This window comes from Aquarana catesbeiana, linkage group LG02, assembly GCF_042186555.1.
Source record: "Aquarana catesbeiana isolate 2022-GZ linkage group LG02, ASM4218655v1, whole genome shotgun sequence".
Taxonomy (NCBI): domain Eukaryota; kingdom Metazoa; phylum Chordata; class Amphibia; order Anura; family Ranidae; genus Aquarana; species Aquarana catesbeiana.
The window spans coordinates 169,454,546-169,480,550 of NC_133325.1; the positions used below are offsets into that span (position 1 = coordinate 169,454,546).

The 26,005-nt window shown below is 41.4% G+C and overlaps 1 protein-coding gene across 1 annotated transcript in view; it reads right to left on the reverse strand.

The window, feature by feature from the left end:
- Positions 1 to 228: 228 nt before the first annotated feature.
- GLI1 (GLI family zinc finger 1) overlaps positions 229 to 26,005 on the reverse strand; it is a 203,027-nt gene continuing 177,250 nt past the window's right edge. The window contains exons 2-12 of the mRNA XM_073613802.1: positions 22,929 to 23,086; positions 20,246 to 20,344; positions 18,919 to 19,114; positions 18,337 to 18,490; positions 15,684 to 15,791; positions 13,873 to 14,013; positions 13,547 to 13,696; positions 9,455 to 9,619; positions 8,155 to 8,415; positions 7,628 to 7,910; positions 229 to 5,597 (exon numbers count right to left, since the gene is read on the reverse strand). Coding sequence (XP_073469903.1) covers positions 3,157 to 5,597; positions 7,628 to 7,910; positions 8,155 to 8,415; positions 9,455 to 9,619; positions 13,547 to 13,696; positions 13,873 to 14,013; positions 15,684 to 15,791; positions 18,337 to 18,490; positions 18,919 to 19,114; positions 20,246 to 20,344; positions 22,929 to 23,037 — 4,107 coding nt within the window. The 5' untranslated portion in view covers positions 23,038 to 23,086 and the 3' untranslated portion in view covers positions 229 to 3,156. The remainder of the gene's footprint in view (positions 5,598 to 7,627; positions 7,911 to 8,154; positions 8,416 to 9,454; positions 9,620 to 13,546; positions 13,697 to 13,872; positions 14,014 to 15,683; positions 15,792 to 18,336; positions 18,491 to 18,918; positions 19,115 to 20,245; positions 20,345 to 22,928; positions 23,087 to 26,005) is intronic.

Here is a 26,005-nt window from a genome sequence, read left to right on the forward strand (position 1 = left end):
CCTTAACTTGATACAGATAGACATACTTTTTTTTGATCAACTTGGTCAATGGCTGCCAATATGCTCTCCTTGGGAGCCTGTGTAAGTGAACTTTTTTTCTCCTCCACTCTATGTAAATCTAAGGTAGTTACAACCAAATAAAACACAAACAATATCTTATATAAAGTAATACTGTCAAATGAGACATATTTTATTGTCTTATGAAAAAAGACTAGCAAAAAAGGAATTTACAAATATAAAAATACACACTGTACAAAACAGAAGGATTTACAAGCTTCCCTCGAGCTGTTAAAAATAAAACCTTTCATTGTTTTATTATTTTTTTTTTACATAAAACATTCTTAAAACCTTTGAATGTAGATCAGAGATAAAGTTATAGCATCTTCAAGAAGTATTCTCATTCTCTACATTTTACTGATATAGTTCTTTAATAAAAACAGTAAAAACGAAATATACAATAATAGAAAGAAAAAAGTGTGTGTCATCGATGACTGATGTGCTTTGGTATTTCTCCTAAAGGAACCTAACCTGATGAAAGTTCTAGTTTTTAAGCTGTCGATCTACTTTAAATGATGCTAGTTTTCTGCCTTTAATGTTGTCCTGTAGCTGTGTGATAGCTAATACATCACCAGCAAAGGACAAGCATTCAGCATGTTGGATATCCTGTGGACAAACAGTACCTGTCATGACTTACTAATAAGTGAATCAGATTTTCATTATGACAGCTAGGGTACATGGCAACATGTACATTTCTTTTGTAACAGATTCCCTTTAAACATGACTATTTTTTGTTTGACTTCAAGTTGGAAATGGAGATAAAAGCCCGGGTAACAGCCTCAGCCTTCACTCTCAGCCTGCCAAGGTTTTGGACATGTTTTTGCGTCATTAATAAATAATCTCCACTAAGCAAATGATCAGAATTCAAATTGCCATTGATGAATTTACAAACTTTTCTGCAATGTACTGTGTGACAGATCAGAAGTACAGAACTGGGAATTGCGCTTCCAAGACAGATCTTGTTTTTTTTTTTTTTTTTTTGTAAACATGTTTGTGAGAAGCCTCAGATAGAAGCTATCACTCTTTTACAAGAATCCATTTTTGCACCAGAGTAGTGAATTTATCTTCATACGTAGGTGGTTTATATTATGTAAGACACAACATTCTGGATCATGAATTGGCTAATGATAAGGAGAATGTTAGAAGACTAGAACCAGTGTGTAGTAGTTGCCTGCAATAACTGCTATAATGCAGTAAATAGAATAATCCCAATGGATAATGAGCTTCTAATGTGTCTGAATAATTGCTTATGGATTAACGGAACTTATAATTAAGCAGATCATGTATTCAGCTCCTATATATTGCATTAGCAGATTGGGTAGTGGTGAGATCCTTCATATCAAGATTGCTTTCCTTTATTGTTGAAGAAAAACTGCTGAAGTTTTAATGATGATCTCCTTGCAAACTGACAGGCTTCATTCTTATACTGGTTCACTGACTAGGTTTAATAAAAAACCTGTTTTAGGAGCAACATGGAAGCAATAAGGAGGCTGCCAATGCTGACCTCTCCTTCTGAAACGCCTGGCTGTAATGCTGGTGCTCTTACTTCAACAAGCTGAAGAAAAAGAACTAAATAACGAAATAGGGAGTGATGGCCTTTCTCCGACTTTCTTATTCTGCATTGCTCTTCTGTGTTAACTCTTAAAGTTTTTAAAACCAGAGGTTTAGCCTAAGTGCCACGGTACACATGGCAGACTATTGCTGTGCAGTTAACATGTGCAATACCTTTATTTGAATGGGCTGCTTAAAGCGCCACAACTTTCCAAAGATGGTTCCGCCAGTATTGTAGAGCAGCCCACCGCAATGCATAGTAGTGAATGACACAACACACCAACACTTGTGACAGGTGTTACTGCACATTGCAGTAACACGTGCATTTTCACAAACTTTACCAAAGAAAAGTGGTGTAAATGGGCCCTTGCGGTTACCTTATTAGGCGAAAGCTACACAGGTGAGAATTAGTAGCTCAGTCAAACTTCCAAAACAAAATAAATTAAATCACTAAATGTAGCAATTGATTGCTAATGAGATGGAACACATTTTAGCAGCACAATTGAGCTATTATAAATCCCCTGTGTAATTCTAGACTAATGAGGTGACTGCCAGCAAGCAGTTAAATCTTTCAGTAGAAAAAGATTAAAATATGGTGAAAAACAAAAAAAAAGACTAAAGCTCAAGTAGCTCAAGCTAAGAGCAGCCCCAAAATATGCATTTCGATAAGAGACAATTTAAATGATTTGTTTTATTCTGACTCTATATTTGACCTAGGAATGTTGATAAGTTTGCTTAACCAGGTTACCTTTGCCTGACCTTAGCAGTAGAAAATGTCACTTTGTAGGTTTTATCAATATTCCTGAGAAATTATCCCCTAGCATCTACGAACATATACACATTAGCTTATTAAATAAGGCAGTGTAAATAGCAATCAAAATATACACAGTACAATAATACACAGCAACCAGTAAACTTTCACCTTCCAATATGTAAGCACATAAAAAAAAAAGAAATATAGTTGCTGATTAATTACTGTATTTTGCTTGCTTGCCTTTGCCTTAATAAATAAACCCCTTATGTATAAAAGAGATGCCTACATGTAACAAGCGGCAGCCTGTGATATACTATCACTAAACTACAACATGTTACCATGCCATTGTGTAACAGAATGGTAGTATCTATAAAAATACATGTATGCTGTCCTCTAAATAAAATAGGTCAAGGTTACTATTTTAGTGAATCTCATCAGCTATCCTAGACAGAAATGTATTGTGATCCATGTTTAGTCAACAAATGTCAAACACTATCCAATATCATACAGTCATCTTACAAATATAAGGATATAGGGCAAATGTGCAAATTTTTGTCATAATTAGTAAGTCCATGACAGAAAGACAAGGCATAATGATAGAGATTTAATGGAAAGAGAACACTTTTTAGTACCATCAAAACTAATATCTTGCATTCTCTGTAAGCACACTATATAAAAATGACCCAGCATACTCTGAACACAAAGAGCAATAATGAGCAAGCTCTGCACCATAAATGATCATTAAGATCTGGGCAGTTGTCGGTTATGTCCCTATGAATGAAGTTCTAAGATGCTCAAGAAATATTGTTGAGGAACTTATTTTCGCCAGCTAAAGAAGACAGCATGGAGTTCAGGTCTGCCACAGCCATGTTTGGAACCATGGATGTTGGATTCCGTGATGTGCTCAAGTGTGAAGGAGGTTGAGATGGTCCTGGTATGCCAGATGGAGTTATATTATCTGACATTAAAGATGTGTGGTCTGATTCATCGATGATGGCAGTAAAATCAAGTTGAGTGTTCTCCAAGTCCAGACTGTCCAAAGGATTGGAAGCTGGACACGGACTACTGTATGGAATGGAGTCTGTCTTCATGAAATTCAGGTTAGAATTGTACTGTCCATGCTGAAGTCCATCACAGCTGTTTTGATGGTTTAGTGGTGGTACAAACCTTTGGGTTCCTGTTTTTATATGATGTATCTCACCTTGCCCTGAGTAATACATCATACTAGTGGTGTCATTATTGTCTGGCTGAGAATGGATGGGGGGCAGGGTAACCATTCTTCTAGGACTGGATTCAGCTGAATGGTAAGACGGACTAAGTTGAGGTGGACTACCCATGTATGTTGACTGGCTTGCTATACTGTGCTGCCGGCTTAATGGTTTTGGGCCACTGGGTGGATGAGGAACCATATCTAGACTGTAACACTGATTTCCAGGACTCCTCATTGTTTTAGATTGGCTTGACTGGCTATCCTGTGAATTTGGACTCAGTAAATTACTCTGTGTCTGTTTGCCCTGATAATTCATATATTTAGGGCTCATGTATGCCTGGGTATTAGGTGTATTTCTGTGCTGATTCTGGCCAGTTTCAACATCCTCCCCAGAGTTATTCATCATTGGAATATGCTTGGGCTGTTGCTCCAACATTAGTGCTTGTTGAGATTGAACATAATTTCTTACCATCATCTCTTTTACTTGCATCATGGGGGTTTGTGACCTTCGCCCCTGAGGGCTTAACATACTGGGGTTTAGGCCAACATTGTAGCATGTGTTTTGCTGGTTGTCTTGCTGACCTGGGTAATCACAGATTGTTTTTCCTGGGGACATGGGCACTGTGTTTGGCTGATTGAAAACATGTTGCTGAGCTGCATGATGCTTCATGTTCTGGCAGGACATCATAGATGACATGGATTGATGAAACTGGTGTTCTGGTTTGATATGCACCTGACCTAAGTGATTGTACCTTGGATTATTTACATGCATACTCTGTTGACAAGAATTGTTGTTCCCAAGGGAAACTTGTTTGGCTGACTCCGATGTTGGATTGGAGTACTGGCTATGACACTGATTTCCTGGTGATAGATTTGATTGCATCGCATGATGGTTGGGGCTTTGACCTGCAGTCACATCTATTGATGCAGAGCTTACTTCATGCCATTGAATAGGTAAATTGGAGTTGTTGGTCATTTGTCTTTGATTCTGGTAAGGCTCACTCTGAGCTGTGATTTGGCACTGGTTGAATTCAGAATGACCTAAAATATTGTCCTGGCCAGAATGGTTGTGTGGATTTATGTGCATTCCACCCATTGCTCTCTGAGAATTTGAGTAAGCATTTTGGGTTTGAACATCTAACCCATGAAGTTGAAGGCTTGGGTTCATCTGGCTACTAGGAGTACCCATTTGAGATCCTTGATAGTTCATATAGTGCTGCATTTCATTAGGGGCCATCATATTGTGCTCTTTATTGTGAGACTGTCCATTTGTGCTGGTTACCTCCATAAACACATTCTCACTGATGCTGGGTGGTCTGGGTGAAAAGATATGTCTCTGAATATTTGCATCAGAACCTCCATAATGTTGCTGTTGGCTAATAGTGTGTCTTCCCATCATGGCTGTATTCATATTGGACATACTCTTGAACCGCTGAACTTTAGATATTGCCTGAGGATCAACCCCAGGTCTGGCAGGGTCACTAGCTCTTCTTATTCCAGCCCCTGGAGCTTGGGCTGGGTGAATTATTCCTGTACCATAACTATGGTATTCATTATTACTATGTCTTCTTTGAGTGTTACTCCCTAAAACCGAAGTAATTGATGGCCCTCGGCAGTCTCCAGGAGGATAAGCCATGCGATTATTAGAATTCAATCTCTCCATGTTGGGAAGCGGTGTAGGTGGTGGACCACCAGTAGCTGCAGCATATTTTACTTTCAGTCTGTACTGCTGTGCCGGAGTTAGGCCTGGAAGTCCCATGGTATTGGAATGTCTGGAAGGATCTGAGGTCATTTGGTCATATGTATCCACCATGTTCCCAACTTCACCTGGTCGCTGGTTGGATAGATATGGTGACACAACAGAAGATCTACGGCTGACTGTATAAGCTGAACTCATTGTGCTTGTAGTGCTGTTGCGTCTGTCATTCAGTGGATTTAAATGATCATTAGAAGACAATTCCATTAGGTGATTGCTGTGGGGGATGCCAAGTGGACTGCACATTCCTTGCAATTCTCCCTGAGAAGCTGTAGATTTAAATAAAAAGATACTAAATCAAAAATTGCAAATCAAATTCACACCACCTAAAGATGGAAAGTTCTTCCATTGATATAACAATAGTAATTTTTTTAAAATATAAAGTGTATCTAAACTCAAGGGAAATTTTAATATATTGCAGCGTGTTGGCCTTTAGATGATATAGCTGCATTCATTTTCTTTTTTTTTAGGCTGAGTGAACAAACACCACTGATCGCTCAGTTGTTGGTCTTCAGTGAGCAGAGAGCCAGTGGCTGTCAGTCACCAGCTCTTTGTTCTGTCCCTTCAGCACTCGTGGAGTGCTGGGCTGTGAATGGGGGGGGGGGGGCAGCTGGTTTGGGCTTTCAGCGGGCAGGTGTCTGGGTGGATCCCAACAATAAAGTTGGGGTCTCTACAGAGCCTGGACCAGCTGAGGGACGCCAGTCAACAGTAGGCTTTATACAGGTCACAGGAGTACAGAATGAAGTGTACTCCTGTGATCTGCAGGAGTAGTAAGACCAAAAGAGCTTTGGCCCTACTTCTCCTTTAATATTGGATTTAACAAACCAAAAAGGCACAAAGAAGAGAAGTTCATTGTTGGGGCTTACATACACATCAAAGCATATCGAAACAAAAAAACAAAAATGGAATATAAAGATATAAAATGTTTGCTTTTGAGTTTAGATACACTTTAAGTCTTTTGGTTGCACAATGTGGTCCTTCAAAATCTGTCATAGGCATGTTAGGGGTAATAAATTGTACGAAGGGCAGTCCTTTTTTTAAAGGCTTTCTAATGGGAAAATGGTATTTTTAAGTAAAGTTCGTATCAGTAAAAGCATATGTTTCAAGAATGCTTTACTTTTAAACCCATTTACAAGTTAACTAAATAGTAACTAAATAGTAAATTAAAATACTTTCTTTAACCAGGAAACTTTTTATATTATCTTTAAGCATTTTCTCCATACGCTCTTCACTGGACTATATATGAAGCTTAGCTAATAAAAGCAATCCAAAGATGGAGCTTTTTTTTTCTGAAAGAAAGATTTGACTAACCAATCGAGTTTGCATAATTCATAACAAATAAAAAAAAAAAATAACACAACTGAACATTATTTTAAGATTTCCTGGAAACTGCCCAAATGGTAAATGCTCTGTGATACAGCAGATATTACCCAGATGTCACAGCAATTCCACTACCCACAAGTTTACATTGCTAATATTCCTTGATAATTATCATCTGCTGAAAATCATTTTCCAGTTAGTCGTTTACGTACAGTACAATGGACGAATTGATAAAGGAGTTCATCAAAGATTAGTCAGATCAATTAATTTTTGTTCTGTCTATGGTCATGCTAACAAATCTGTAACCTGTCTATTCTATTTTTTAATTTTTTAATGTTGCTAAAATCTTTGGCTAAGCATTGACTAAACTATAGTGCATGTTATTATTATTATTTTAGCCATGTAACTGTGCAGCTCTCATTGGTTTTCATTGCTGAAAATAATGGTTGTTACTTCAGAGAATGATTGCTCTAGCTTACTAAATTAAGCCTTAAAGCTGAATGCCAATCAATTAAATACACACTGGAAAAAAATTTACCTGCCAAAGGATTAATGTTTTGCCCATTTAGTCCTAAAATTTACACAGCTCTACCTAACAGCACATACATTGTGGTGACCTGACATTTCTCTGCTGCAGTTAATGAAAAATCCTAGGTCACCTCCCTGGCGTGCTCTCACTTCCTATCAGCATATGGGGCAAACCTGATTGGCACCAAGAGCTCTCTCTTCCTCTCCTAAGGCTACTTTACAGGGGATTACAGAAGGCTGATACCAATACAAATCCACGTATTTAGAAAAGCTGCATTAAAAAAATACATTGTGCCCACCATTTTATATCTTCCTAAAGGTCATCTTTATGTGAGTTAGTTTTGGAAAAGGGACTGAGATAAGTGATTGTCTGTTCTATGTACAGCATTGCAGAAATATATCAACACCATATAAATAAAATGTCCATTTTCAATCTACTAGTATGACTTACCTGTATTGTGGATAGCAGGCAGTTTTACAGACTTTCCTAAGGGTGGTGCTTTTCTCATCTGATTTAATTTGTCAATTCTGAGGTTCTCCAGCTTCCTGAGGGCAGAAGCTCCTGCAGTTCCAATAGACTCTACTGAAGGAATATCTTCTAATGTGGACAAGTCCTCAAAGCTACCACCAGCATTGGCATTCATTTCTACACCACTGTCATTGTTGTTTGTGCTACCCAATGGAGATCTTTCACTGCTGCAAGATGACTGTCCTCCAGGGCTGGGCTGAGATTTCTGTATCGCAATAGTAAAAAGATAGCAATAGAGGAGCTTTAGAGGCTTGATAGTTAAACACTTTTTACGTTATCTTCATATACAGGGTGGTTAGCATCTAATCATATAATATGTAACAGTGATGGTCGTGCTTATTATGTACATATTGTGTTTGGTTTCTTCTTTTTGTCATGTAATTGCTATTAGCTAATTATTTCTTATGTAAAAAGCAAAACTTTTTATGCGTATCTCAAACGATTCTCACCATAGCCATATCTGGCACAGTTAGTCTTCCCTCCTCCTTTCGTGCCTGGGCAGAGTTTGGATCTAAGTCCTGCTGAATGTCACTTTTCATCCCTTGAGGTCCAGTACCCTCATGTGTGCCATGACTTCTAGGCAGGCCATCCCCACGGTGTTTTTTAGTGATGTGTGCTTCAGGACCATGGACTGTCTTCACATGTTTCCTTAGAGAGCTGGGGTCTGTATACCTCTTTGTGCAGCCTGGGATCTTGCACACATATGGTTTCTGAATGAGATATCAATTTTGTTCAATTGAATAGTTTGCACATTTAAATGAATGCACTATGGCATATTAATCAAAATGCTAATACAGGAGCTAATTGTCATAGGAAAAAAAAGTTGATACAGACAGTTTTTCCTAATAATCAGCTAAATATGGCTAATTTCTAAAATTTTTACTGAACAGCCAGGAATTGAGATAAGATACTATATGTATGTATATAGCTATTTCCAGCACTAACTAGATATACCCAGTAGGTAATGAGTGCCTAAATTGGTCCCATGTAACTAACTGTAAGTGGCCAAATCTATTGCAACTTGGGCTGCCCACAGCAGACAAAACAAAGTTTCTGGTCTTATGATCTCCTAATGTATTACCAGCTTTGGTAATTGTCTACCAACAACTTTAATGCTTTCTGTTGGGGACTTTGGAGGTTTCCCCCACGTTCAGAGAAATGGAGAGTAATGGCAGACTGAGCAGAAGAAAGCTGTGGTAAAACTATTCCTGTGATTTTTTAAGAACATTGGTTAAACGAGACTGTCCTTATAATAATACTTATCCAGCAGGTGGTTTGAGAACTTTCAGCTTCTGTTTCAATATTTTTATCGGAGTTACAAAAGTCATGGTTTGCCCACGCAGGGGCGACATCAAACAGATATGTAAAGAAGTAGCGCGTGAACACGTAATGAGCAACATTACAATAAACTGTAACCAGGGCCATAGAGGACCAGGTTGAAAATTAGGGATATGTCATAGACTATATTACTCTGCACCCTTGAGTACAGCAGTCTACATTGCTAGCCTTCATATCAGTGAACTTTCAGCTTCTAAATAAACAGAGCTGTATTTTCCATAGTACATGTGTTTGAACTTATGCAATCATTTCTTCTGAGTAAAGGATTGATAAATACTTTGGACCTTATTGTTCCATAGTGCTGTTTTTGTACTTTTTGTACTGCTTTTCTGTACTTCGGTCTTAGATGAGTTTTTCATACTACTGTATTGACCATGTATCTGCACAAATGCCAACAAAGCTCTTTCCTACCTCATTGGAATGAGTGCGATTCTGGTGCTTGGCTCGGTCAGAAGCATTAGAGAATGCCTTGTTACAGCCTTCATGTTCACACACATATGGTTTCTCTCCTGTGTGGGAACGCAGGTGGGTCTTCAGATTTTCTAGACGTGAATATGCTTTGTTACAACCCTCAAACTAGAAAAAGAAAAGTACAGAACAAAGATAAAAATCATTTTGTTATACATGTACAGTATTAAGACCGTAATCTGATTTTTTTCACCAGTAAGATTGATAAAATTTATGAAATGTTCTAATGTACTCTATTTACCAAAATGGCTATGTTTAGTGCTGCCTCTGTTGCCTTTACCTTTTGTCACTCACTGTATTTACTGAACAGGATGGTAAGATGAAAGTGTAATGCCGTGTACACACGAGTGGACTTTCCGGCATACTTGATCCAGCGGACCAGAGTCTGCCGGACAATCCGACCGTGTGTAGGCTCCGGCGGACTTTTCCGGCGGACTTTTTCCCAAAAGTCCGCCGGACCTAGATTTGAAACATGTTTTAAATCTTTCCGTCTGACTCAGTTTCTGATGGAAAGTCCGCTCGTCTGTGTGCTGGTCCGACGGAAAGCCCGCTCGTCTGTATGCTTGTCCAACGGACCAGATACGACGTAAGGGCAGGGTATTGCATTACACGCTCGCTGCAATAGGAAAAACAAATTTTCCTATTGCGGTGAGCGTGGGGCATACCAGGCCCTTAGGTCTGGTATGGATTTTAAAGAGAACCCCCTACGCCGAAAAAACGGCGTGGGGTCCCCCCTAGAATCCATACCAGACCCCGATCCGAGCACGCAGCCCGGCCGGTCAGGAAAGGGGGTGGGGACGAACGAGCGCCCCCCCTCCTGAACCGTACCAGGCTGCATGCCCTCAACATGGGGGGTGGGTGCTTTGGGGGAGGGGGCGCCCTGCGGGCGCCCCCACCACAAAGTACCTTGTCCCCATGTTGATGAGGACAAGGGCTTCTTCCCGACAACCCTGGCCGTTGGTTTTCAGGGTCTGCGGATGGGGGGCTTATCGGAATCCGGGAGCCCTCTATAATAAGAGGGCCCTCAGATCCCGGCCCCCCACCCTATGTGAATGAGTATGGGGTACATGGTAGCCCTACCCATTTACCAAGGGAAAAAGTGTCAATAATAAAACACACTACACAGGTTTTTTAAATAATTTATTAGACAGCTCCGGGGGGGTCTTGCTCCGGGGGGGTCTTCTTCCGGGGGTCTTCTTTCGGGGGGGGGGTCTTCTTCTGGCTTCGGGGATCCCTCCGGTTCCTCTTCTCCCGGTGTTCCAGTTCTTCTGCCGGCTCCTCCGCTGTCTTCACGCCGCTCTTTTGCCAATGGAGGTCCGGACTTCTGGCTTCTGAGCTTCTTCTCTTCTCCTCTTCTTCCGATGTTGACACGACGCTCTCTCTGGCTGGAATGCTCTCTGAGAGCTCTGTTGTGACTTATATAAGCGGAGACCCCGCCCCCTTATGCCGTCACAGTCCCTGGGCATGCTGGGACTGTGACGTTTTAGGGGGCGTGGTCAACGACCACGCCTCCTTATGTCATCACAGTCCCAGCAGGGAGAAGAGGAACCGGAGGGATCCCCGATGCCGGAAGAAGACCCCCCCGGAAAAAGACCCCCGGAAGAAGACCCCCGGAAGAAGACCCCCCGGAGCAAGACCCCCCGGAGCTATCTAATAAATTATTTCAAAAACCTGTGTAGTGTGTTTTATTATTGACACTTTTTCCCTAGGTGAATGGGTAGGGGTGCCATGTACCCCATACTCATTCACATAGGGTGGGGGGCCGGGATCTGGGGGCCCTCTTATTATAGGGGGCTCCCAGATTCCTATAAGCCCCCCGCCAGCAGACCCCGACAACCAACGGCCAGGGTTGTTGGGAAGAGGCCCTTGTCCTCATCAACATAGGGACAAGGTGCTTTGTGGTGGGGGGGGCCTGCAGGGCGCCCCCTCCCCCAAAGCACCCACCCCCCATGTTGAGGGCATTCGGCCTGGTATGGTTCAGGAGGGGGGGGAGCTCGCTCGTCCCCACCCCCTTTCCTGACAGGCCGGGCTGCATGCTCGGATCGGGGTCTGGTATGGATTCTAGGGGGGACCCCACGCCGTTTTTTTCGGCGTAGGGGGTTCCCTTTAAAATCAATACCAGACCTAAGGGCCTGGTATGCCCCACGACGGGGCTCACAAGGTGTCAATCTTGCCAATAAAAGCGGCGAGATTGACTTCCTTTTCTAGTCCTGTCTTACCTGAGTCACGTTCAAAATGAACGGACTTGTCCGTGTGTGGGCAAGTCCGTTCATTCTGAAAATCCGGCGAAAGTCAGTCGGAAAGACGGGCGGACCTAGCCCGCCGGAAAGTCCGGTCGTGTGTGGGCAAGTCCATCTGTTTTTAAGTCCGGCGCACCTGGTGGACAAAGTCCGTCGGAAAGTCTGCCGGACCAAGTATGCCAGAAAGTCCAATCGTGTGTACGCGGCATGAGAATGGGGGGAAAAGGAGCTCTACCTTCCTTCTTGATTTAAAATAAAAACTGCTGCTTCTGCCAATAGCTCATCGTCAGGTTAGTTCATTTCTTGAAAATGGTAGAAAATCAAAAGTTGGACCGGACACTTGTATTAGTATCCAGGAAGCCTGATATAGAACAGAGAGCTATGAGAGCTAGAATAAACCTTCATGGATAACACTTGCTGTCAATTTTCAGGTCAGCTATTTTATGAATACTATCACCTTTTGGCCAATATTGGGACTTTTTAGGAACTCAAAATTATATAATTGTTATTTTATAAGCTAAAAGCTGTGTTAAAAACAAAAGAATCTTTTTAAGTTGCATGGCACCAGTGATATTTTTCTTACCAAGTTCTTCCTCCATTTAAGATTCTTTTAATAAGTACAAATTCTATGCTTTTATTCAGAGGACTGAGATGAGTGTTATTAGAATGTAGGATAATGTTTCCTGCTGTGGTTTTTAAGTACAATTTTACCCAAATTGCATTCTTGGATCTTTTGTTGGTTCCAGGTACAAGTTAGCTTAGGACGGGGCAAAAGTTGCTATTGCTACTTATGGAGGTAATGGGAGCCATTGGCTACAAAAACATTATGAATCACAGTTTGAACTGCAAATGTTCTAGGATAGAAGGCCTATATTCCCAACATAACTGCCATTTCTACAAGAAACAAATAAATGGTCTCCAAAGTTGTTTGTGTGGGACATTGTAATACCATGTATTAACATCAATTTTCACCACTGGAGCGCTGTGCATGGAGCTGTCTGAGTAGTTACATAATCTGAGGTCTTGTTGCCAGGTGCAATTTGTAGTATGAGTCTTCCTTTAGACTGTCCGCCACAGCTCTTATTGATACAGCTAGCTATCCTCTGGTTCACATTGTGGTTTTCAGCATTCATCATGAGAACATTATAAAAGAGAAAGTGCTTTGACAATATTTTTTAGAGAACTAGGCGATCTACTCAGTTTTGGGTCATTTCTGACCAAGCCATATCTGAAAACATGGTAAATCCCTGAGACTTCCATCCTTCCTCCCACAATATATTTGTAATGTTTTATGCAGTCAATATTAGCTATGGATTCTTATTTTGAAGAAGAATAGGAAGGAGGGGGCACTGGGTAAAAAAAAAATGAAATGATTTTATGTAACTTGTAAAAAGATTTATTTGTTTTTGATGAAATAAATAAAAATTATATATTGTACAGATACCCACAAAAACTCCCAGTATTGGCAAAAAAGTTTTGGTAGTATACTTGCAGGAATGCTGCTACTTATTTTAGTCCTCATATTCTCATATAAGTCTATACTATTGTGGTAATAAAACAGCCATTTTCAGGCACAATCTTTAAGCAGCAGGCCTTCTTTCTTTATTTTTTTAATTTTAAATATCAGTGTGGGCTACCATTTGAGGCATATATTAAAGTCCCACTATATTATGATTAACCAATAATGTTTTATACAGGGATGACCTCTGAGTGTAAAAAAAATATTGTTAACAACTCTACATCCTCACCATTATCTTTTTGAACTTTCTTTAATATGAATGGCTTCAAAACTCACTGTGCACTTGTGGGGCTTCTCCCCAGTGTGTCTTCTCATGTGGACAACAAGCATATACTGGGCCTTGAATGGTCTGAGTTCGCGGGAGCAGTCCTGCCAATGACACACAAACTCTTTCTTCTCCCCATGGATGTGTTCATTGTTAATGTGCTGTGGAAGAGTAATTTAAATGAAAAACAATTACTATACAACTGTCAATTTAAACACACTTGGAATTTGTTTTCTGGCCTTGTAAAAGTTGATAATGTTTAGAGGCCTTGATGTAGACTAGAGCAGCCAAATAAGCAGGTGGAAATGGCAGAGCTACAAGGAATCATCTGTCTTACATGAACAAGGTGTTCCTGAGTATCAAACTCTTTAGTACAGTTTTCCCAGTGACAGTTGGTTTCATACACAGCTTCTGGTTCATGTTTCCCATCTTCTTTCTCCAAGTCATCTCGGCCATCGAGCAACCCTAGCAATGGATCCTATTTGAAAGAGAAATTATAAATTATAAACTTTCCAGTATAAGTTGAAAGTAGAATTTTTCAGATATTCATAAACTTGCTGTACTGTTTCTAGGACTGAATAAAAGTTACACCCAGATATGTATTTAGAAGGTATGCTGCTTTAGTCAGAAATCTATCGGCATTGAAAATATCTATAAGGGCAAGTTCACACCACGCAACATTTGTATAAAATGTGTGTACTGGCGTGTGGTGTGAAAATGTGCTGCCAGGTACTATAATGTGTTGTTAAAACACTTTACAGTGCTTGCTCTTTTCTTCTTATTTTTTAAAACTTCTATGTAATTCTATGCATTGCAGTGCTTTGTGGTGTATTGCAGCATGTTGGAAAGTGCTGTGCTGCTCAAAAATGCAACATGTCCTATTTTTTTTTTTTTTAGCACACACCAATGCAGCACGTTGGTGTGAACTAAACTCATGGGACCTAAGACCTAACAAATTGTCTTCTTTTTGCAATGGGGCAGTGTTTGGTTATACTGGATGGACTTGTGTCTTTTTTCAACCAGACTAACTATGTAACTATGCTGGTGTGAATGAGCCTTAAAGGTTTTCAAGGTTATGGGCATCTAGTATTAGTTTGATTTCTTGCCACTAATCAGGCAGAGAATATTACTGTCATGTCTAATAGGCGTTACCCCTTCCATCACGAGTATTATTCATAAGATAAAAAGAAATCAGAATATTCCATGGAAGGTGACTGACCAAAGTGGAAGGAGACCGAAAAAAATAAAGGCAAATATGCACCGTTGGGGCTGAGCAATGGGTTTGCTTTAAGAAATATTTTGACATGCTATGGTGAATGGATTCTACCAAGGAGGGATTGTACAGACATATACTAGGGAGGTATGAATTGACAGATACACCTTTAAGGATTTTAAATGAGCGAAGTTTTAAGGAATGCCCAAAAGAGCATGTGGCTACATGTGAGATAATAGTTGGTGGCTGATAGAAACTTCCTTTTATCTGCATGTTGTATGATCTACTAAAATGTAAGCATGTATACAGCAGGTGCAAGATCTATGCTTTTTTGTTTACATACAAAATTTCTAAAGACTGTAGTAGAGATCCCTGCAATAAATATTGCCTTCCCCTCAAGTTTATTATTGAGATGAGGCGTGCGCATATCAAATATCCAACTTTGATCTGTACAGCAGTTATCATTACTTTTCACTGTTACAAGAAGAGAGAGTATGAGAAAATGCCTTTATGTTATTAGTCCCACAGACAGTCTTTTTACCAGGAAAAATAAACTCAAATAGCAAATGTCCAATTAAATACAACATTGGTCATACCTTATGTAATGTGCTTGGTCAGTTTGTTTGTTTGAAAATGTTTTATATGGACAACACCTGACTACGTTAATGACCTTAAAATAAATGTACATAAAAACCAAAAATGCCGCAATACCTTAAAAAAAAATTTAAGTAGAATTGTAGAAAAGCCAGTGCAAGCAATGTGAAGAAAAAAGCCTATTGCTGGAAGCCTCGGAGATGCCTATTAATGTTAATTGTCAGGTTGGGGGGCATATGGGTATGTCTATCTTTAATATTTCGGTGATGATTTAGGAATAGATTATGAAAACATTAATGGTAATACAATAATTATAAGCTTATGTTCTACTATACTCGTACCTGTGTGCCAGCAGAAGCCGGACTTGATATATCCCCCTCTGATCCATCTTCCAGTCGTTTGGTATTCATAGTGTCTAAGCTTGCGCTGGATAATGGCTCAGATTTCATCTGTGTGGATGACCAGTGTGATTAAATGAAAGTGAAAATATGGGCAGTGTAATGATTACATTTTTTTAAAACAAATATGTTATTATTTGTTGAGCTGTAAGCAGGGCTGGTGCTACCATTAGGTGGAGTAGGCAGCCGCCTAGGGCACACTACCCCCTAGCCTCTGTCCCGGTGAATCTCCAGGCGTGTATGAGCTCGCCCCTGTTCAGTGTCGGGCCGGCTGTCCTGGGAACACATCTGCTGCATGCCGCCAATACCCCAATGTGTCCCACTGAGCACCCCTCTGTCACATCTCCTCACAGAGTAATATCTCACAGCTCCGGGACTCCTTTGCTCCAGCCTGTCCCTCTGGTGTGGCGCTGTGTATCTGTGTGAGTGCAGCGGAGGGGCGGGGCTCAGTGGAGATGGGTGCATCGAGAGGGGCAGCGTCTGTTAGCTGACCTCCTGGTCGACAGGGACACCATGGAGCAGCTGGCTGGTGGCGCTGGTGGGGACACCATAGCAATACTGCCCGCCCAGTGCTAAGGAGAGCCCGGATGTGATGGTCAAAGAAGCGCAGAAGTAAGGAGGAGGATGGATCTTCCCCAACTACATCGAACTGTGTGTGGGGGGTGGAGGGGGTGAGTATTGCAAGAAATACAGTAGGTGACCGCGATATTGTGTTAATCTCGCCGCTGTTATCAGCGAGATTTGACACCTGCGAGCCCCGTCACGGGAGCCAGTGCCGAGCTGGCTAGCTCAACGGAAAAGGAAAACTTTTTTTTCCTTTCGCGATGAGTGACAGGCAGTGCTGACAGCTGTCTGGTATGAATCATGAGGGGGAACGCCTCGCCAAATTTTAAATAAAAAACCGACGTGGGTTCCCCACCAGGGGCATACCAGGCCCTTAGGTCTGGTATGGATTGTAAGGGGAACCCCCCTAGACCGAAAAATCGGCGTGGGGTCCCCCCAAAATCCATACCAGACCCTTATCCGAGCACACAGCCTGGCTGGTCAGGAATGGGGGTAGGGACGAGCGAGCGCCCCCCCCCCCTCCTGAACCGTACCAGGCCGCATGCCCTCAACATGGGGGGGTGGGCGCTTTGGGGCGGGGGGGCCCTGCGGGCCCCCCCACCCCAAAGAACCTTGTCCCCATGTTGACGAGGACAAGGGCCTCTTCCTGACAACCCTGGCCGTTGGTTGTCGGGGTCTGCGGGCAGAGGGCTTATCGGAATCCAGGAGCCCCATTTATTAAGGAGGCCCCCAGATCCGGCCCCCCACCCTATGTGAATGAGTATTGGGTACATGGTACCCCTACCCATTCACCTAGGGAAAAAAGTGTCAATAAAAAAATACACTACACAGGTTTTAAATGTAATTAGGCAGCTCCGAGGGTCTTCTTCTGACTTCGGGGGTCTTCTTCTGACTTCGCTCTCTCCGGCCTTTTCTCCCGGTGTTCGGCTTCTTCTTCCGGTGTTCCGCCTCTTCTCCAGGTGTTCGGCTTCTTCTCCCGGTGGCCAGGGTTGTCGGGAAGAGGTCCTTGTCCTCATCAACATGAGGACAAGGTGCTTTGGGGTGGGGGGGCCCGCAGGGTGCCCCCCTGCCCCAAAGCGCCCACCCCCCCATGTTGAGGGCATGCAGCCTGGTACAGTTCAGGGGGGGGCGCTCGCTCGTCCCCACCCCCATTCCTGATCGGCCGGGCTGCGTGTTCGGATAAGGGTCTGGTATGGATTTTGGGGGGAACCCCCACGCCGATTTTTCAGCGTAGGGGGTTCCCCTTACAATCCATACCAGACTTAAGGGCCTGGTATGCCCCTGGGGGGAACTCAAGCACCAAAAATTTGGCGCAGCATTCCCCCTCATGATTCATACCAGACAGCTGTCAGCACTGCCTGTCGCTCATTGGGAAAGGAAAAAAAAGTTTTCCTTTCCCGATGAGCGAGCCAGCGCGACATGCACAGCACCTTGTCGCCGAGAACAGATAGGATCACGCTGGAAACACAATCTCGCGGTCAGGTACTGTATGTGTCAGGTAGATGGGTCAGTGTATGTGTCAGGTAGGTGGGTCAGTGTATGTGTCAGGTAGGTGGGTCAGTCTATGTGTCAGGTAGGTGGGTCAGAGTATGTGTCAGGTAGGTGGGTCAGTGTATGTGTCAGGTAGGTGGGTCAGTGTGTGTGTAATGGTCAGGTAGGTCACATGTTACAAGGGGAGGGCAAAGGGGTGGAGTCAGGGGCGGAGCCAATTGGGTGGCAAAATGAGGTTTCGCCTAGGGTGTCAAAAATTCTTGCACCATCCCTGGCTGTAAGAGTACTGACATATCAAATTTAGGCAGACAATGTAGCCCTTAATAGGAATCTGTTAGCCTAAAACTTTAGAAGCTGCCACTGTTTACATGCCTTTGAAGGTGCCTGTTCCATTACTATCATCCCTATACTGGTTCTCCATCTTTTACAGTTATTGAGAGTCACTGACCTGGAACGAGCGTTACAGCTGATATGCATAATTTTGTCATGCTTATATTTAAATATTTAGGTTTTTTAGCATGGACGGACGGCCTGAACCCACCTGGCAGTGCTTGATTGAGGTGCGAGATTGAAGGGTGCCCATTCCTCTGCTGGTCAAGTGTTCATGCGAGTTGTAAGACATATGGCTGTTTGATCCATATGAGGAGCCCTGAGGTCTCTGATGGTTAAGGCAATTCTGATACCCAAGTGAGGGGCTGAAAGCAAAAGCAACATGGTGTAAAAGATAAAGTGATCAGTAGAGTTTACTTTTCAATATTTCAAAGCAGTAATGACCAATAATATTATATTAATGTTACAGCACCATACTTTTTGAAGGGACTTTTTTGGTGGGATTGTGACTTAGGATATACATACTTATTTAAACAGGCCCTGGTAACATTTAGGGGTGGCACATTGTTTTATTTTGTTACCGTGTTTCTTTATCTCTCTGCGGATGTAATTATTTTTATACATATATATACAACGGTTTAGAAATGGAAATGCCACAATAAACTGTCATCACTGTGGGATAAACAATTAAAACTTCCCAGAGAATGTTATTTTGAAAATCCAGCCATTGCTTTACCAAGGTCATTTACTTCTAACTATTTAACTATATTACAGCAAATGTTTCTATATATACCTTATAGTCCCGATTGACAAGTGGCCATAGGAACCATTGGCTGAGGAACATCTGGAGTTAATGAATGCTACCAGGGAATTAGGAGATGTTCGTATCATGGTCTGAAGATCGATACTGGCATCTGATAAAGGGGAAATAGACATGGCTCTCTTCTTGCTTAGCTTCACTGAACTTCGTGGAGTGGAGAAACGAGACCCTTATCAGAGAAAAACAGGTAATGGTCATTACATGATGTGAGTTTGCTGACACTACTTTATTACTATATTAAATATAATAAATATTGTACATTTTCCTAGATAAGACCTCTCTTGGTCAACTTTGTGAATGCTTTGGCAGGCTCAGTTGGGAGAGAAATTGGATATACAAACACATATCATTGTCTTTTGTATGCATGTACTCTTGTCTGGTAGCTCTAGGCTCCTGAGTTTAATTCCCATTGAGAACTGTCCACAGGGAGTGTATATGTCCTCCTTGTGTCTGCATGGGTTTGGTGTGGCTTGTATATGCTGCAGTATGGACATTAGCATGTGGTATTTTTATTAGCAGTAGACATAGTGACTGATTTGGATGGTTAAATGTACTCTATAAATTAGTAAAATTAATTATATAAACACATTGGGAATGATTTACTAAAGACAAAAAGACTGTGCACTTTGAAAGTGCAGTTGCTCCAGAGCTTAGTAAATGAGGTAAAGATTCCCATATCAAAGAATACCCAATCACGTGCAATAAAAATAAAAAAAAAAAACAGCATTTTTGCTTGAACATGATGGATGATGGAAGTCAGCAGAGCTTCTGCACATTTACTAAGGTCTGGAGCAACTGCTCTTGCAGAGTGCACAGTCCATTTCAGTCAGGCACTGATATCATCACTAATGGCAAATCCAACAGTGGTTCGTACGTCCTCTTCCTAGGACCTGGAAACTGCTACCAGTGGACCAATCACCTTGTGATCGTTAATAGTGCGATTTTTTCTTCCTACCTTTGTGAGTAGATTTTAATCTTGGTTTTAGTAAATAAATATACCTTGGGATGATGCACTAGGCTGGTGCGCTCTCTTTCTTTCTTATCGTTTACTACTAGGATAATCCCATCCTGGAAAGCAGCAAGGCCGAAATCCATTGTCCTTTTTGAACCCTTAGGATCATCTAGCTTACACACCTGTGCGCAAGAGTATTTGTTTCTATAATACTGCACAGTCCATTTGCCTTTAGTAAATCAACCCCTTTATCTATGACTAGGACATGCATATTTGTAAAATTTGATGATGTGTTTACAAAAATTTGGCTTGTGTTCTCTTTGGTGAGAGCCATTTTGAAATGCTTACCATCTGCACCAGCCATGTGCTCATTGGTTTGTGCCAGTCCAAAGCTATGGTGGCTGGTTATGAGGTTGTTCTGATGGCAGTAGGGCATCTCATTCATGCCTGCACATATAAAATAAATAGAAAAATACTGCATTATCATGGTAAAATAGCACAATAAATAATATCCATGCTCACTGTATGTAGCAACGTCAGTGTATTTAAGCAAAAGGTAAAACACACAGAATGAGAAAAAAAAAATGCTATATTTCTGGTAATGTAATAAAGCATAGCAAAAATACATCAGAAATGGGACTTAATGCCAAGTGTATTTACAAAATGATTTCATACTGACTGTTTTAACATCGATGCTGAGAAGTGGGAGTACCAAGACCTCATAAATCTGCACCTAACATACTTAAGGGTGGTGTCTGAAGTAAGAACCTATTGCCCAATGCAAACAATCAGCTTGTGTCAAATCTGAAAGCAAAAAGACTAGATGATTTTCTTGCAGTGAATAATAGCTAAAATTTGAAGTACAAAAGGTTGGCATGGCAAAATTTTGTTCAGGCAATGGTTGGGGCATCAGACAGAAATTTGTTTTCCTCCATATGGCAAAATTGGAAAACGTTTCCTCAAAGGATTTTGTTGTCCCTTCCTCTAGACCTAAAACTGCAGAATTTTGGTAAAGATGAACTGGATGGACACTAGTCGTTCCCAGATTTGATAACACTGTATCTTTGTAATATAGATGATTGCTGTTGCCAATGTAGACAATTCCTCTTGCAGATATAATTATGTAAAATTCTAGATTAATGTTAAAAATTTAATAAGATACATTTTCAAACCTTACTGAAACTTCTACCTATTTCCAGATATTGCTCCTTGACCAGTTTATTAGAAAGTTTTATTCCATTGATACTGTCAGTTTTAGCGCTGATGTACACGTGATTTGTTTTTCTACACGTCAAACACTCAAAGTCTGCATGTGACCTGCTTAGTGTTATTTTTCCTTTGATGCTGCAGCTTCTACTGAGGTGTCTTTGGATTTCAGGTAGTTCAAATGCACCCTTTCTTGTCAAGTGCTGCAGTTTGCATTAGAATGCATGCAGTTAGGCAGAACTGTGTTAAAAAAGAAGGGCTGTGTTTGAAATGAAGGCCTTTCTATACAAGCCCTTAGGCACATCAGAAAAGATGCCACTTCATAGCGTTGTGACATTTATTGACCCATGTACGGAACATGGGGGTGAGCATCCAGGGGAGATGAATGCTTCCTACAAACTACAGTATGCGGTAAAGAGAAATGTTAAAGGGAAAGTGTGGGAAGCTTTAAGAAAAAAAAAAAAATGATATATACTTACCTACCTGGTGCAGCTGTCCCCTGTCGATGTTTAAGCCCAAGAAATGAGTGATCACATGACTGCTGATCACTCCGTTTTCAGGTCTGCTCTGAACAGCGAGTGGTGACTGTCAGAGACTGCTCTGTGCTTTGCCCCTTCAGCACTCACTGGAGCGCCGGGCAGGAGAGGGGGAGGCATGCTGAGAGGCTGAGTCAGCTGCCTGTGAGGCATCTGGGTGGATCCCAACATTATTGTTGAGATTCCTCCAGGGTCTGGAGCAGCTCTGAAACATCAGCCTAAAGCAGGCTTTATCCTGTTGTTGGCTGATTCTGGGCCAGAGGAGTGCAGAATTAAGTGCACTCCTGTGACCCACAAGAGAAGTATGACCAAAAGCACTTTGGCCATACTTCTCTTTTAAAGGCTAAGTTCACTTTAAAACATAAAATAAAAAAATAAATGCACATTTTTTTTGCAGGTAAAAAAATGTGCATTTATTCTTTTTTGTTGCAGGTGCCTGGAAAGCACTGCACCAGCGATCAGCAGATCGCTGATGCCATGCAATTCTCCTGTACACTGTCAGTGTATCAGCATACCCATACGTCCCGTATGGGTAAGCCGATACTCGCTTACAGGAAGACTCAATGAATTACCACGGCACTGTGTGTCTGAATAACGTGGCCGTGTGGGTGGAGCCCCGCACGGTCGCGCTGTTTTCAAACAGTGGCAGCTAGTACGGGGAACTTCCGCAGGTACTGCTCCCATGGGGAGGAGGGCAGCAGGCAGAGGGTCCAGCAGTGGGAACGTGTTACATGTTCCACCCTAAAATCAGGTGGAACATGAAACATGTTCCCAAAGGTGAACTTATCCTTTGAAGTAGAAGGAGTGGAGAGGGATTAAAACCTGTCAGGTTTTTATTGTGTTCCCGCATGGGGAGATTCACCCTCTCTATTTGTTCTGGTAACCAATGTCACTAATAGTAAAAGTGAAAGAAAATCTCAAATTTTCATTTCATCTTTAATCTCAAAAGGGAAATTTTCAAAAGGTGACACATGTTGTGGTTTCTCAATATGGAGGGATTTCCTCTGGCTTCCTGTTGTGGTTATGGGACACGAAATGAAGGTAAATCTCCCCTATGGGACATAGATGTAAAAAAAATATAGAAAAGTCATAATCCTCTCTTACTCTATCCAAAATCCAAAAAATTTGGCTTTAGTTCTATTTAATCTTGTACCAACAGCAGAATATCCAAGCAATTTGAAAAAGTTGCAGTGTATAATAAAATAAACACAACATATTTGTATAGAAAAGACATATATTTGTTGCAAAGCAAAGTTACTCTTTAATTAGCAATCATTCTGTATACTAACCTTCAGCCATGACATTGGGGGACCTCAGATAGCAATGTTCTACATAGCTGTTCATAGGAGGATTCATGGAGTTGAACATAGCAGGGGGGCACTGGCGGGATGCCATCATGGACAACCCTTAGTCATTGGCACATCTGTTTATATTTTTTTTAGAACTTCTGCAAGAGAATATGTTAGAATTAAGTTTCTTGCAAATATTGAAACCTTTATACAGTATACAAGCATATATTACATGTAACATATACAGTATGTATTACATCATACCTCATGAATATACAAATAAAAAGTGAAATACATTTGGTTTACAGAGTCTGCTTTTGACTCAGACCACTCCAGCTGCAAAAGGTAATGTTATTCTGAGTACACACAGAAACCTTTGTGTCATAGGTAGACACTGGGGTTCCTAGTAGGCCATGGTCTAATATGTGCCAATTCTCATTCTGCCAAACAGTAACTGACTATGTTTATAGTTTATTTATTACTGATTTTTCATTGTTTTAATCAATCTTAAATAACTTTTGAAACTGTAATAATTTTGCTGTTTTCAGCTTGTTGAAATTCAGCGTAAGTCCCATAAAATGCCATGCAGGATCTAGATACCGTACTTAAAGCAGTAATAAGGACAAAACCAAAAATGTAACATTTTGCAGCTTACCAATTATTAGATGTGGTGGCTGCCTTAGTTTTCTTTTGACTTTTCTCCCTGGTGATCTGGCCAGTAACATACAGCACCTCCTGTATTAGAGTGCCTCCACTTTGGATGAAGGAACAAAAGAGACACCTTTGGACAGCAGCATTGTCAGATTTTTAAGGATAAGCTCACCTTTGTAAAGTAAATAATAAATGCTCATCTCTTTGCAGGTAAAAAAAAAAGTGCATTTAATTTTTTACTAGGGGCCTGGAAAGGGTGCAATGCAGGACTGTTGCAGACTGTCACTTTGAGTGCAATTTCAAGTGCACTTTGCACATGTAGTGCAAAGTGGATTTGCCTTTAGTAAATAATCCACATTGTGTTTTTATTAATTTACCACTAGATGGCAGCGCATAACTATCACTATACAAGAATAATCTCCGTGCACTCACTCATCATGGATGGTGGTACCCCCCGTTTCTCTACCCCTCTAGTTAAGTTATTTGGAGGCTTCTTTTTCATTTTTCCTTAGCTTAGTGAATATGGTGGAAATTTGCTTTAGAAAGAATACCCAATCATGTGCAAGGTAAATAAAATAAAACTGTTTGCCTGCACCTAATTGGATGATAGAATTTAGCAGAGATTCACTCATTCACTAGGGAAAGGGAAAATACACTTCCAAAATGATCAGCCTTTTGTAAAGCAACCCCTATAGGTGGATGTGCTGACACATTTGCACAGGCATGGCTCATCATTGTCAAAAGTTGGCACAAAGCAACAAGTGCATGGCAGAAAATGGCTGGAGGAAATACTGAAATATGAAAAATTATGAAAAAAAGTGAAAAGATTATTTATGGAAGTGAAATCATGGCCATGGTTTATGAAACACAGCACTTTAGCCAACTTAATCCAGTTAGGGTTTAGAGCCACTTTAAAAAGAAGCTTTTACATTTTTCTTTATCATTCATTATTTAGTACTCCGACATATCATTATTTCTAACATCACCCACTATTCATTCTTGCTCACTTCCATGTAGACCTTTTAATAAAAGTGTCCTCCTCTCTTCCACCAGCTAGCTGGAGCAATGTACACTTTGAACAGTAGGTGGTGCTATAACTGTAGGTATGCATATGTTGTGGGAAAGGCTCAGATCATGTAACTGATGTAACATCTGTAACAACATGGGCTTGTTCCACACATCTCAATGATGCCTAAATTCTTTCACTGTCTGTAGGTGGCCTGTGTAAAACCAGAAAGTGACTGAGGATATGAGTAATTAACTGAAATCACTTGCCCCAGACGCAATGAAATAAAACAAACACATTTAAAATGAAAATATTATCATAATTATCATAATGATATTACGTTTTGTGGGATCTGATGATAGAATTTGTGAGAGTTTCAGCCTATAATGGAAATGATACAACTCACCCATTATCAGTGGCACACTGTCTGTGAGCGGGAGCTGCGTACCCACTCCTGCATGCCTGTCAAAGGACTGCGTCTGCAGACACTTCCATAGGCTGCCTGCACGCAGCTCAGGGGTGGATGCAGGCAGAAAAACAAAAGCCTCATTCACGTAGTACGGGTGCCAGTGCCCCTGTGAATGAGGCAAGAGGGGCATTTCAATCTGTGCCCTGAGCAAGGCCCTGTTTGCCTGCACAGGACGCACAGATGTTGCATGCATTCCTGTGTAGGTAGCCCCATTGCTGTATTGTGGGATGCAGCAGCTGCACGGACACAGCCACTGTGTCCAGAATGACATCTGTGCGGGTGAAGGGCCCCAAACACACTCACATGGCACCCTCTCCCACACAGATGTCAAACTGGGAACAGCGACTGTGTCCTGCATCTTCTGCATCCCACAATACAGCAATAGGACTGCCTGCAACACCTGTGCATCCCCATGGAGTTAAATACTGCCCTGCCCGGGGTATGGATTGAAATGCCCCATGTGAAGGCCTAAGTGGGAAATGACCAGTGCTTGAGCAGTTTTCAGGAAATATACTGTAGTGATGGTACCTCTGACAACTAACCAAATGATTGCTTTAAACTGTAAAAATGCATTTTTACTCTATTATCAAAATGTATAAGAGAAAAAAAATATGTTTCTTATGCAAAATATCCATTGGGTTCTTCCTTCCCCCTACAGCAGCTTGGAGCTTACACAGGGCTGAACAGCATTGGCCAAGCACCAGTGCTGTCATGTGTGGGGAAGGGCAGTGGGTCACATGTTTCTTATACCTGGAAGTACAGGAAACAGTAGGGGAGCAAAGATAAGGTAAGGTGAGTATGTGTAACTGGTGGGCTCACCACAAAAACAAACTTGTTGTATTGCCCTGCATGAGTAAACCACGGGTTCACTGTAAATTTTAAATTTTTTGCTAAACCCAGGACCCTGCATTCACTATATCTGGTCTCCCACGGCACACAGAACATGGAAAT